Consider the following 15,355-nt stretch of genomic DNA (forward strand, 5'->3'; position numbering starts at 1 on the left):
AAGGTTATTTAATGTATGTATGATTCATGGTGAGGTGCCTGAGGATTGGCGGAATGCTTGCATAGTGCCATTGTACAAAGGCAAAGGGGATAAGAGTGAGTGCTCAAATTACAGAGGTATAAGTTTGTTGAGTATTACTGGTAAATTATATGGGAGGGTATTGATTGAGAGGGTGAAGGCATGTACAGAGCATCAGATTGGGGAAGAGCAGTGTGGTTTCAGAAGTGGTAGAGGATGTGTGGATCAGGTGTTTGCTTTGAAGAATGTAAGTGAGAAATACTTAGAAAAGCAAATGGATTTGTATGTAGCATTTATGGATCTGGAGAAGGCATATGATAGAGTTGATAGAGATGCTTTGTGGAAGGTACTAAGAATATATGGGCAAGTTGTTAGAAGCAGTGAAAAGTTTCTATCGAGGACGTAAGGCATGAGAACGTGTAGGAAGAGAGGAAAGTGATTGGTTCTCAGTGAATGTAGGTTTGCGGCAGGGGTGTGTGATGTCTCCATGGTTGTTTAATTTGTTTATGGATGGGGTTGTTAGGGAGGTGAATGCAAGAGTTTTGGAAAGAGGGGCAAGTATGCAGTCTGTTGGGGATGAGAGAGCTTGGGAAGTGAGTCAGTTGTTGTTCGCTGATGATACAGCGCTGGTGGCTGATTCGTGTGAGAAACTGCAGAAGCTGGTGAGTGAGTTTGGTAAAGTATGTGAAAGAAGAAAGTTAAGAGTAAATGTGAATAAGAGCAAGGTTATTAGATACAGTAGGGTTGAGGGTCAAGTCAATTGGGAGGTAAGTTTGAATAGAGAAAAACTGGAGGAAGTAAAGTGTTTTAGATATCTTGGAGTGAGTCTGGCAGCGGATGGAACCATGGAGGCGGAAGTGGATCATAGGGTGGGGGAGGGGGCGAAAATCCTGGGAGCCTTGAAGAATGTTTGGAAGTCGAGAACATTATCTCGGAAAGCAAAAATGGGTATGTTTGAAGGAATAGTGGTTCCAACAATGTTATATGGTTGCGAGGTGTGGGCTATGGATAGAGTTGTGCGCAGGAGGGTGGATGTGCTGGAAATGAGATGTTTGAGGACAATATGTGGTGTGAGGTGGTTTGATCGAGTAAGTAATGTAAGGGTAAGAGAGATGTGTGGAAATAAAAAGAGCGTGGTCGAAAGAGCAGAAGAGGGTGTTTTGAAATGGTTTGGGAACATGGAGAGAATGAGTGAGGAAAGATTGACCACGAGGATATATGTGTCGGAGGTGGAGGGAACGAGGAGAAGTGGGAGACCGAATTGGAGGTGGAAAGATGGAGTGAAAAAGATTTTGAGTGATCGGGGCCTGAACATGCAGGAGGGTAAAAGGCGGGCAAGGAATAGAATGAACTGGATCGATGTGGTATACCGGGGTCGACGTGCTGTCAGTGGATTGAATCAGGGCATGTGAAGCGTCAGGGGTAAACCATGCAAAGTTCTGTGGGGCCTGGATGTGGAAAGGGAGCTGTGGTTTCGGGCATTATTTCATGACAGCTAGAGACTGAGCGTGAACGAATGGGGCCTTTGTTGTCTTTTCCTAGCGCTACCTAGCACACATGAGGGGGAGGGGATGTTATTCCATGTGTGGCGAGGTGGCGATGGGAATAAATAAAAACAGACAGTATGAATTATGTACAAGGGTATATATGTATATGTCTGTGTGTGTGTATATATATGTGTACATTGAGATGTATAGGTATGTATATTTGCGTGTGTGGACGTGTATGTATATACATGTGTATGGGGGTGGGTTGGGCCATTTCTTTCGTCTGTTTCCTTGCGCTACCTCGCAAACGCGGGAGACAGCGACAAAGCAATATATATATATATATATATATATATATATATATATATATATATATATATATATATATATTGCTTTGGGGGATAATTGGTATACATGGAGTGTTCAGTGCTGTAAATGGAAATGGTGAAGAGCTTGTAGACTTATGTGCTGAAAAAGGACTGGTGATTGGGAATACCTGGTTTAAAAAGCGAGATATACATAAGTATACGTATGTAAGTAGGAGAGATGGCCAGAGAGCGTTATTGGATTACGTGTTAATTGATAGACGCACGAAAGAGAGACTTTTGGATGTTAATGTGCTGAGAGGTGCAACGGGAGGGATGTCTGATCATTATCTTGTGGAAGCAAAGGTGAAGATTTGCGGGGGTTTTCAGAAAAGAAGAGAGAATGTTGGGGTGAAGAGGGTGGTGAGAGTAAGTGAGCTTGGGAAGGAGACTTGTGTGAGGAAGTACCAGGAGAGACTGAGTACAGAATGGAAAAAGGTGAGAACAAAGGAGGTAAGTGGAGTAGGGGAGGAATGGGATGTATTTAGGGAAGCAGTGATGGCTTGCGCAAAAGATGCTTGTGGCATGAGAAGCGTGGGAGGTGGGTTGATTAGAAAAGGTAGTGAGTGGTGGGATGAAGAAGTAAGATTATTAGTAAAAGAGAAGAGAGAGGCATTTGAAAGATTTTTGCATGGAAAAAAATGCAAATGAGTGGGAGAGGTATAAAAGAAAGAGGCAGGAGGTCAAGAGAAAGGTGCAAGAGGTGAAAAAGAGGGCAAATGAGAGTTGGGGTGAGAGACTATCATTAAATTTCAGGGAGAATAAAAAGATGTTTTGGAAGGAGGTAAATAAAGTGCGTAAGACAAGGGAGCAAATGGGAACTTCAGTGAAGGGGGCTAATGGGGAGGTGATAACAAGTAGTGGTGATGTGAGAAGGAGATGGAGTGAATATTTTGAAGGTTTGTTGAATGTGTTTGATGGTAGAGTGGCAGATGTGGGGTGTCTTCGTCGAGGTGGTGTGCAAAGTGAGAGGGTTAGGGAAAATGATTTGGTAAATAGAGAAGAGGTAGTAAAAGCTCTACGGAAGATGAAAGCCGGCAAAGCAGCAGGTTTGGATGGCATTGCAGTGGAATTTATTAAAAAAAGGGGGTGACTGTATTGTTGACTGGTTGGTAAGGTTATTTAATGTATGTATGATTCATGGTGAGGTGCCTGAGGATTGGCGGAATGCTTGCATAGTGCCATTGTACAAAGGCAAAGGGGATAAGAGTGAGTGCTCAAATTACAGAGGTATAAGTTTGTTGAGTATTCCTGGTAAATTATATGGGAGGATATTGATTGAGAGGGTGAAGGCATGTACAGAGCATCAGATTGGGGAAGAGCAGTGTGGTTTCAGAAGTGGTAGAGGATGTGTGGATCAGGTGTTTGCTTTGAAGAATGTATGCGAGAAATACTTAGAAAAACAAATGGATTTGTATGTAGCATTTATGGATCTGGAGAAGGCATATGATAGAGTTGATAGAGATGCTCTGTGGAAGGTATTAAGAATATATGGTGTGGGAGGCAAGTTGTTAGAAGCAGTGAAAAGTTTTTATCGAGGATGTAAGGCATGTGTACGTGTAGGAAGAGAGGAAAGTGATTGGTTCTCAGTGAATATAGGTATGCGGCAGGGGTGTGTGATGTCTCCATGGTTGTTTAACTTGTTTATGGATGGGGTTGTTAGGGAGGTGAATGCAAGAGTTTTGGAAAGAGGGGCAAGTATGCAGTCTGTTGGGGATGAGAGAGCTTGGGAAGTGAGTCAGTTGTTGTTCGCTGATGATACAGCGCTGGTGGCTGATTCATGTAAGAAACTGCAGAAGCTGGTGACTGAGTTTGGTAAAGTGTGTGAAAGAAAAAAGTTAAGAGTAAATGTGAATAAGAGCAAGGTTATTAGGTACAGTAGGGTTGAGGGTCAAGTCAATTGGGAGGTAAGTTTGAATTGAGAAAAGCTGGAGGAAGTGAAGTGTTTTAGATATCTGGGAGTGGATCTGGCAGCGGATGGAACCATGGAAGCGGAAGTGAATCATAGGGTGGGGGAGGGGGCGAAAATTCTGGGAGCCTTGAGGAATGTTTGGAAGTCGAGAACATTATCTCGGAAAGCAAAAATGGGTATGTTTGAAGGAATAGTGGTTCCAACAATGCTATATGGAGGGTGGATGTGCTGGAAATGAGATGTTTGAGGACAAAATGTGGTGTGAGGTGGTTTGATCGAGTAAGTAATGTAAGGGTGAGAGAGATGTGTGGAAATAAAAAGAGTGTGGTTGAGAGAGCAGAAGAGGGTGTTTTGAAATGGTTTGGTCACATGGAGAGAATGAGTGGGGAAAGATTGACCAAGAGGATATATGTGTCAGAGGTGGAGGGAACGAGGAGGAGTGGGAGACCAAATTGGAGGTGGAAAGATGGAGTGAAAAAGATTTTGAGTGATCGGGGCCTGAACATGCAGGAGGGTGAAAGGCGTGCAAGGAATAGAGTGAATTGGAACGATGTGGTATACCGGGGTCGACGTGCTGTCAATGGATTGAACCAGGGCATGTGAAGCGTCTGGGGTAAACCATGCAAAGTGTGTGGGGCCTGGATGTGGAAAGGGAGCTGTGGTTTCGGTGCATTATTACATGACAGCTAGAGACTGAGTGTGAACGAATGGGGCCTTTGGTGTTTTTCCTAGCGCTACCTCGCACACATGAGGGGGGAAGGGGGTTGTTATTCCATGTGTGGCGAGGTGGCGATGGGAACAAATAAAGGCAGACAGTATGAATTATGTACATGTGTATATATGTATATGTCTGTGTGTGTAATATATATGTGTACATTGAGATGTATAGGTATGTATATTGTGCGTGTGTGGTCATGTATGTATATACATGTGTATGTGGGCGGGTTGGGCCATTCTTTCGTCTGTTTCCTTGCGCTACCTCGCTAACGCGGGAGACAGTGATAAAGTAAAATAAATAAATATATAAATATATATATATATATATATATATATATATATATATATATATATATATATATATATATATATATATATGAGGATTGGCGGAATGCGTGCATAGTGCCATTGTACAAAGGCAAAGGGGATAAGAGTGAGTGCTCAAATTACAGAGGTATAAGTTTGTTGAGTATTCCTGGTAAATTATATGGGAGGGTACTGATTGAGAGGGTGAAGGCATGTACAGAGCATCAGATTGGGGAAGAGCAGTGTGGTTTCAGAAGTGGTAGAGGATGTGTGGATCAGGTGTTTGCTTTGAAGAATGTATGTGAGAAATACTTAGAAAAGCAAATGGATTTGTATGTAGCATTTATGGATCTGGAGAAGGCATATGATAGAGTTGATAGAGATGCTCTGTGGAAGGTATTAAGAATATATGGTGTGGGAGGCAAGTTGTTAGAAGCAGTGAAAAGTTTTTATCGAGGATGTAAGGCATGTGTACGTGTAGGAAGAGAGGAAAGTGATTGGTTCTCAGTGAATGTAGGTTTGCGGCAGGGGTGTGTGATGTCTCCATGGTTGTTTAATTTGTTTATGGATGGGGTTGTTAGGGAGGTAAATGCAAGAGTTTTGGAAAGAGGGGCAAGTATGAAGTCTGTTGGGGATGAGAGAGCTTGGGAAGTGAGTCAGTTGTTGTTCGCTGATGATACAGCGCTGGTGGCTGATTCATGTGAGAAGCTGCAGAAGCTGGTGACTGAGTTTGGAAAAGTGTGTGGAAGAAGAAAGTTAAGAGTAAATGTGAATAAGAGCAAGGTTATTAGGTACAGTAGGGTTGAGGGTCAAGTCAATTGGGAGGTGAGTTTGAATGGAGAAAAACTGGAGGAAGTGAAGTGTTTTAGATATCTGGGAGTGGATCTGGCAGCGGATGGAACCATGGAAGCGGAAGTGGATCATAGGGTGGGGGAGGGGGCGAAAATCCTGGGGGCCTTGAAGAATGTTTGGAAGTCGAGAACATTATCTCGGAAAGCAAAAATGGGTATGTTTGAAGGAATAGTGGTTCCAACAATGTTGTATGGTTGCGAGGCGTGGGCTATGGATAGAGTTGTGCGCAGGAGGATGGATGTGCTGGAAATGAGATGTTTGAGGACAATGTGTGGTGTGAGGTGGTTTGATCGAGTGAGTAACGTAAGGGTAAGAGAGATGTGTGGAAATAAAAAGAGCGTGGTTGAGAGAGCAGAAGAGGGTGTTTTGAAGTGGTTTGGGCACTTGGAGAGGATGAGTGAGGAAAGATTGACCAAGAGGATATATGTGTCGAAGGTGGAGGGAACAAGGAGAAGAGGGAGACCAAATTGGAGGTGGAAAGATGGAGTGAAAAAGATTTTGTGTGATCGGGGCCTAAACATGCAGGAGGGTGAAAGGAGGGCAAGGAATAGAGTGAATTGGAGCGATGTGGTATACCGGGGTTGACGCGCTGTCAGTGGATTGAAGCAGGGCATGTGAAGCGTCTGGGGTAAACCATGGAAAGCTGTGTAGGTATGTATATTTGCGTGTGTGGACGTATGTATATACAGGTGTATGGGGGGGGGGGGGTGGGGCCATTTCTTTCGTCTGTTTCCTTGCGCTACCTCGCAAACGCGGGAGACAGCGACAAAGTATAATAAATAAATATAAATATATATATATATATATATATATATATATATATATATATATATATATATATATATATATATATATATATATATATATTTTCGTTCGCACTCAGTCTCTGCTGTCAAGTGTGATACACCCAAACCACAGCTCCCTTTCCACATCCAGGCCCCACAAAACATTCCAAGGTTTATCCCCAGACGCTCCACATGTCCTGGCTCAATCCATTGACAACACGTCGATCCCGGTATACCACATCGTTCCAATTCACTCTATTCCTTGCACGCCTTTCACCCTCCTGTATGTTCAGGCCCCGAACCCTCAGAATCATTTTCAATCCATCCTTCCACATCCAATTTGGTTTCCCGCTTCTCCTCGTTCCCTCCACCTCTGACACATATATCCTCTCTGTCAATCTTTCCTCACTCATTCTCTCCAAGTGACCAAACCACTTCAACACACCCTCTTATGCTCTCTCAACCACACTCTTTTCATTACCATACATCTCTCTTACCCTTTCATTACTCACTCGATCAAAATACCTCACACTACGTATTGTCCTCACACATTTCATTTTGAACACACCCATCCTCCTCCGCACAACCCTATCTATAGCCCACGCCTCGCAACCATATAACATTGTAGGAACCACTATTCCTTCAAACATACCCATTTTTGCTTTCCGAGATAACGTTCTCGCCTTCCACATATTCTTCAACGCTTCCAGAACCTTCGCCCTCTCCCCCATCCTGTGACCCACTTCCGCTTCCATGGTTCCATCCGCTGCCAAATCCACTCCCAGATATCTAAAACACTTCATTTCCTCCAGGTTTCCTACATTCAATTTTACCTCCCTATTAACTTGTCCCTCAACATTACTGAACCTAATAACCTTGCTCTTTTTCACATTTACTCTCAGCTTTCTTCTTTCACACACTCTACCAAACTCAGTCACCAGCTTCTGCAGTTTCTCACCCGAATCAGCCACAAGCGCTGTACCATCAGCGAACAACAACTGACTCACTTCCCAAGCCCTCTCATCCACAACAGACTGCATACTTGCTCCTCTCTCCAAAACTTTTCCATTTACCTCCCTAACCACCCGATCCATAACCAAATTAAACAACCATGGAGACATCACGCATCCCTGCCACAAACCGACATTCACTGGAAAACAATCACTTTCCTCTCTTCCTACACGTACACATACTTTACGTCCTTGGTAAAAACTTTTCACTGCTTCTAGCAACTTACCTCCCGCACCATATACTCTTAATACCTTCCACAGAGCATCTCTATCAACTCTATCATATGCCTTCTCCAGATCCATAAATGCTACATACAAATCCATCTGTTTTCTAAGTATTTCTTACATACATTCTTCAAAGCAAACAACTGATACACACATCCTCTACCACCTCTGAAATCACACTGCTCTTCCCAAATATATATATATATATATATATATATATATATATATATATATATATATATATATATATAGATTTTTTTTTTTTTTATACTTTGTCGCTGTCTCCCGCGTTTGCGAGGTAGCGCAAGGAAACAGACGAAAGAAATGGCCCAACCCACCCCCATACACATGTATATACATACGTCCACACACGCAAATATACATACCTACACAGCTTTCCATGGTTTACCCCAGACGCTTCACATGCCCTGATTCAATCCACCGACAGCACGTCAACCCCGGTATACCACATCGATCCAATTCACTCTATTCCTTGCCCTCCTTTCACCCTCCTGCATGTTCAGGCCCCGATCACACAAAATCTTTTTCACTCCATCTTTCCACCTCCAATTTGGTCTCCCACTTCTCGTTCCCTCCACCTCCGACACATATATCTTCTTGGTCAATCTTTCCTCACTCATTCTCTCCATGTGCCCAAAACATTTCAAAACACCCTCTTCTGCTCTCTCAACCACGCTCTTTTTATTTCCACACATCTCTCTTACCCTTACGTTACTTACTCGATCAAACCACTTCACACCACACATTGTCCTCAAACATCTCATTTCCAGCACATCCATCCTCCTGCGCACAACTCTATCCATTGCCCACGCCTCGCAACCATACAACATTGTTGGAACCACTATTCCTTCAAACATACCCATTTTTGCTTTCCGAGATAATGTTCTCGACTTCCAAACATTCTTCAAGGCTCCCAGAATTTTCGCCCCCTCCCCCACCCTATGATCCACTTCCGCTTCCATGGTTCCATCCGCTGCCAGATCCACTCCCAAATATCTAAAACACTTTACTTCCTCCAGTTTTTCTCCATTCAAACTTACCTCCCAATTGACTTGACCCTCAACCCTACTGTACCTAATAACCTTGCTCTTATTCACATTTACTCTTAACTTTCTTCTTTCACACACTTTACCAAACTCAGTCACCAGCTTCTGCAGTTTCTCACATGAATCAGCCACCAGCGCTGTATCATCAGCGAACAACAACTGACTCACTTCCCAAGCTCTCTCATCCCCAACAGACTTCATACTTGCCCCTCTTTCCAAAACTCTTGCATTCACCTCCCTAACAACCCCATCCATAAACAAATTAAACAACCATGGAGACATCACACACCCCTGCCGCAAACCTACATTCACTGAGAACCAATCACTTTCCTCTCTTCCTACACGTACACATGCCTTACATCCTCGATAAAAACTTTTCACTGCTTCTAACAACTTGCCTCCCACACCATACATTTTTAATACCTTCCACAGAGCATCTCTATCAACTCTATCATATGCCTTCTCCAGATCCATAAATGCTACATACAAATCCATTTGCTTTTCTAAGTATTTCTCACATACATTCTTCAAAGCAAACACCTGATCCACACATCCTCTACCACTTCTGAAACCACACTGCTCTTCCCCAATCTGATGCTCTGTACATGCCTTCACCCTCTCAATCAATACCCTCCCATATAATTCACCAGGAATACTCAACAAACTTATACCTCTGTAATTTGAGCACTCACTCTTATCCCCTTTGCCTTTGTACAATGGCACTATGCACGCATTCCGCCAATCCTCAGGCACCTCACCATGAATCATACATACATTAAATAACCTTACCAACCAGTCAATAATACAGTCACCCCCTTTTTTAATAAATTCCACTGCAATACCATCTAAACCTGCTGCCTTGCCGGCTTTCATCTTCCGGAAAGCTTTTACTACCTCTTCTCTGTTTACCAAATCATTTTCCCTACCCCTCTCACTTTGCACACCACCTCGACCAAAACACCCTATATCTGCCACTCTATCATCAAACACATTCAACAAACCTTCAAAATACTCACTCCATCTCCTTCTCACATCACCACTACTTGTTATCACCTCCCCATTTGCGCCCTTCACTGAAGTTCCCATTTGCTCCCTTGTCTTACGCACTTTATTTACCTCCTTCCAGAACATCTTTTTATTCTCCCTGAAATTTAATGATAGTCTCTCACCCCAACTCTCATTTGCCCCCTTTTTCACCTCTTGCACCTTTCTCTTGACCTTCTGTCTCTTTCTTTACCATATATATATATATATATATATATATATATATATATATATATATATATATATATATATATATATATATATATATATGTATATATAACGCATATAATAACACTGATTCTATACAAATATTTTTACAGAAGATGTAGTTGGAGTAGGAGTGGATGGTATTCAGTATGCTCCATAATTTATGAATGGCACACTGTACATGTGACCTTGCCACGCATGAGGTCTATAGTTAAGGAACACTTGCTGTTCCCAGACACCCCCACGAGACTTGTTCACCTGTCTGTCTGGCGTGGCAACGGCACTCATGCCTCATTCATGTGTTTGGTCAATACCAGTCGTTACTAATACTACAGGTTCACGATCACCATCCACTGAAAACACTTATGTGACGACCTGTACTTGGATGTCACAAGTCAAAAATGGGTAAAATATAGAACACTCGGCACATTCGACCATCCTCACAGGGCAAGTAGGGACTTTTCTCGAAGGATATCTTTAAATTAATGTAAATACGTTATCTAAGTTATGATCACAAAAGAGCAATACTTTATTCCCTCAATATAAACTAACAACACTACGTAAATGGTAGTTTTTCTGTTGTTTATGATGAGTAAGGAAGCACGTACATAGTGTGTGCAGTCCCATAGCCTAACCTAACCACAATGTTATGAGTGCTGGTTAACTAACATTCTCAATGACTGTGCCAAGTGTTACCTAGCCCAAACAACTAAGCAGGTTGTACCTTGTCATGTAATAATGTGTACACAACGTGTAAACATTAATCTCAGGCAAGTACTAAATCACATCTTTGATTTGTTAGGCTTTGAATGTAATGTCGTCTACATTACTAATTACAAGTACTACTGCAGCGTAACGTGATCATTACTAGAGTATTACAGGTACAGCTGCAGTGTAACATGGTCATTACTATAGTATTACAGGTACAGCTGCAGCGTAACATGGTCATTACTAGAGTATTACAAGTACTGCTGCAGCGTAACGTGATCATTACTAGAGTATTACAGGTACAGCTGCAGTGTAACATGGCCATTACTAGAGTATTACAGGTACAGCTGCAGTGTAACATGTATATGACTTGTGATCTACAGCACAACCTCTCCAGGACTGATGTGAGGCAATATTTCATCAAGGTACATAACATCGTTAACACTTCTTACAAGTGTCTCGGTCTCATAAACCATTTATCATTTATTACCGAGAACAATCAACTTGTATCATCAACTTACTAGGCAAAGTCCATCCATTTGACGGCATGGAAAACCTTTGTATCTATCTATAAAAAAAGATTGTGGAAACATGACAAAACAATTACAAACCTTGAGAACACCAATTACAGCCAGTTTCATAATCATATAACGCCACAACTTAATACCTTATACATAACCAGCACACCAACATACGTTGTTAATGTTCATATCTGTAGTAGAATTAACGTATCATCCACAATAGCCTATTGCAACTACCTTAACGTATATTCCTCAACAGGTAAATATCCATATATTCCTCAACAGGTAGATATCCATATATTCCTCAACAGGTATATCAACATAATCCACCATGACACAAGTCAATGGTCTGGGACATGCACACAATAAACTTTGACCACTACGTTACCAGTTTCCTGGGGTTTGTAACTTTCGCTTTTAAGCTGTTGACAGACTCACCAACCTTTGACCCGTTATATCATCATCATCATCACTTACTAGACATCATCATCATCATCACCACTGTACATTATCATCATCATCAATACTGTACATTATCATCATCATCACTACTGTACATTATCGTTATCATCATCACTACTGTACATTATCGTTATCATCACTATTGTACATTATCATCACCATCATCATTACTGTACATTATCATCACCATCATCATTACTGTACATTATCGTCATCATCACTTACTGTACATTATCGTCGTTATCATCACTACTGTAAATTACCGTCATTATCATCACTACTGTAAATTACCATCACCATCATCACTTCCTGTACATCAACATTATCATCACTACTGTACATCATCATTATCATCACTACTGTACGTTATCGTCATTATCATCACTACTGTACATCATCATTATCATCACTACTGTACGTTATCGTCATTATCATCACTACTGTACAATACTGTCACCATCATCACTTTCTGAACATCATCATTATCATCACTACTGTACGTTATCGTCATTATCATCACTACTGTACAATATCGTCACTATCATCACTTACTGTATATCAACATTATCATCACTACTGTACATCATCATTATCATCACTACTGTACGTTATCGTCATTATCATCACTACTGTACGATACCGTCACCATCATCACTTACTGTACATTATCAATATCATCACTACTGTACGTTATCGTCATTATCATAACTACTGTACAATACCGTCACGATCATCACACACTGTACACTATCATTATCATCACTAATGTGCATTACCGTCACCATCATCACTTAATGTACATTATCGTCATTATCATCACTACTGTACATCATTATCATCATCACTACTATACATTATCATTAACATCATTTTCTGTACATTATCATCATCATCACCACTGTACATTATCATCATCACTACTGTTCTTTATCGTTATCATCATCACTACTGTACATTATCATCACCATCATCACCAATGTACATTATCATCATCACTACTGTTCATTATCACCATAATCAGAGATACATTTTCGTCACCATCATCATTAGTTCATTATAATGAAGTTTACGTTTTTGTCACCATAAAAATCTATCAAGATCCTTTACTTTCCGCGATGTTTTTTTAAGGTATGTCGCACGTTGAAATATCCTGAACGTAACTGTCTGGAACATACAGTGAACAGTACAGCAACGAATTTGCAACATATCATCATGGTCGTGCAAGTTACATAATCTTATGATGATAATGGCACTTGTGACACGTTGGTAGTAGATATACCCTAGCTGGGTGGCGCAGGTCTCATAGGCGGCTCAATCTACATAACATTTTCAAATACTAGAAACGTGTAATCATGTTCTCTGTATGTGGCATCATCATTCACCATTCATAAAATTGTTTCGCTTTCATGATCGTCTTTACATATATATATATATATATATATATATATATATATATATATATATATATATATATATATATATATATATATATGACTATGATACTTACCAATCAGTTTTTTCTGTCCACAACTGGTGTGTGTGCAGGCTGAGGGTGGCCCAACAGACAAGGAGGTGGTTCAGGTAAGTTCACGGTGAGGGAGGAACTTAACCTTTACTGTGATCAATGATTTTATTATTTTCTATAATATTTACATTTTGTTTCAGCGTGCATTAATTAGGATATATATCAAAATGAAAGAAAAAAAAAAGATCAGCTCACTGACACATACTTGTCCCAATATTGCGGATTCCCGTCCAACATAAATAACTCATTATGTTCCTTTATTTATATAACTGCTGCCTCCTTCCTAATATTATGTATCTATTTATATAAACAAACGATCCTTAGTTATTTTCACGTTATGAACTTTTATTTTCTTAACACTAAACAAAACACTGAGAACTGGGACATTTTCCGAGTTTGGTAAGGTTGCCAAGTGGCAGGCGACCATAACAACGTCTTCTTTATCAACATGACGAAACTTTTTGATAAACACTTCATTTGAAACTCAGTCATGAACGTCGCTTGTATGATGGATATATCGTAAGACAGTCAGGTCAGTGACTACACCAAACGAAAGGCACAGCTACACAACTCGGGCAGAGGGAACTTGCACACCAAACTATATCCGACCGACCGATGGCTCTCGTCCCTAGCTTGTACCACTACGATATTAAGTTAGTAAGCGAATGATAACACGATTTATATTGTACTACTGAATGGGTCACATTGAACGATGAATGTAGTTCCTACGAGACGTAGCCATGTATTAGTGATTATCTACAGACAGGTTCACGCCCACCATCATGATGATGATGATGATGATGATTCACCATTGACTGACGCTACCTACAGTCCTCCTCGTACTACGCTGGGATCACCGTAGCCTGGCTGCCCTAATCTTTAGCAGCCATTGTGTTGAAGTGTTATTATTAACCACATCCTACAGCCAGTACCCGCTAATGTACCTAACCTAACCATCTGTTCTTATGCAGGACACAGGCCGCGTCCACTTCCACGGCAGCGTCCTCAAGGTGAGACAGCTTATTACGCCACATCATTACTTTCATAACAAACTGTTCAACTAATAATACATTACCACAATTGTTCCCACACACGATAATAACAACTTGCTTAACTCTTCACAACTGCCATAAATAACAGTGGCCAAGTTATTATATCCAGAATGTAAGGGGACAAAGATCATGATTAATATTCTACTTCATTACTTATGATACACTTTATTGATAACCTTACTCAAACTTCCTCAAAGAAGGACCTTAATAAGCCTACATATTCTTCTTCGGCTTACGTTCTTTAAATACTACCTTGGTTGGATTTTTTCTAATTCTAGACGATGGTTATCATGCTCTTAAATAGTACGATTAATGATCAAACTGTCCAACGTTAGGAGGCGGCATCAGTAGGTCCAACGATACTACACCGTACGTCATTGCTCAGCTTGGTAAGAAAGATGTCCTCCATGACGTCACTGCATCGTCACAATATTTACGTGATCTCTTGTTTTTAAGTTACGAATGAGTTAAATCCTATCCTACAATCATTATGAAAGCCACACAGAACAGGCAACTTTGAAGATCAGTGAAATTGTGGGATTCTGTTCACGGATTTCGTACAAACATGAGAAATAATCCTTACTTTTCCTCGAGTAAAACCAGTGTAACAAAATACTGTGGTGACACAAAACGCCAGGTGGTCATTCCTAGGTGCAGCATTACTGATAAACAACGGAGTCTCGTGAAGCGTGACAACACCAGGATAATGATGATACCATCCAATGACGTCACTCAACCACAATATACACACACGGCTTACTAACGTTTGACCTATTGATGACGCCACAATGATGACCATTTTGTATTTCTTGGTTACATGCTGGCAATGATCCACATCAGTACTACATATATGATCATCTAGTTTTTTCCAGATGAAATCGTTGCAAACCCTTTCAACCTACGTAGTGAAAAACGAACCCTTTCAACCTACGTAGTGATAAGCGAACCCTTTCAACCTACGTAGTGAAAAACGAACCCTTTTCAACCTACGTAGTGATAAGCGAACCCTTTCAACCTACGTAGTGAGAAGCGTACCCTTTCAACCTATGTAGTGAAAAGCGAATCCTTTCAACCTACGTAGTGATAAGCGAA

At 41.0% G+C, this 15,355-nt stretch overlaps 1 protein-coding gene across 50 annotated transcripts in view; it reads left to right on the forward strand.

Moving 5' to 3' along the window:
• Positions 1-15,355, forward strand: part of LOC139756531 (uncharacterized) — a 143,979-nt gene that overhangs the window by 117,141 nt on the left and 11,483 nt on the right. For 20 of the 50 annotated variants that reach the window (XM_071676027.1, XM_071676028.1, XM_071676042.1 and 17 more), the window contains 2 exons: positions 13,232-13,267; positions 14,183-14,221. The exons of 7 other annotated variants lie outside the window; for them this stretch is intronic. In XM_071676027.1, coding sequence (XP_071532128.1) covers positions 13,232-13,267; positions 14,183-14,221 — 75 coding nt within the window. The remainder of the gene's footprint in view (positions 1-13,231; positions 13,268-14,182; positions 14,222-15,355) is intronic. 23 more of the 50 variants (XM_071676069.1, XM_071676020.1, XM_071676033.1 and 20 more) reach the window with 2 other exon arrangements.

This window comes from Panulirus ornatus, chromosome 22 (assembly GCF_036320965.1).
Source record: "Panulirus ornatus isolate Po-2019 chromosome 22, ASM3632096v1, whole genome shotgun sequence".
Lineage (NCBI taxonomy): Eukaryota > Metazoa > Arthropoda > Malacostraca > Decapoda > Palinuridae > Panulirus > Panulirus ornatus.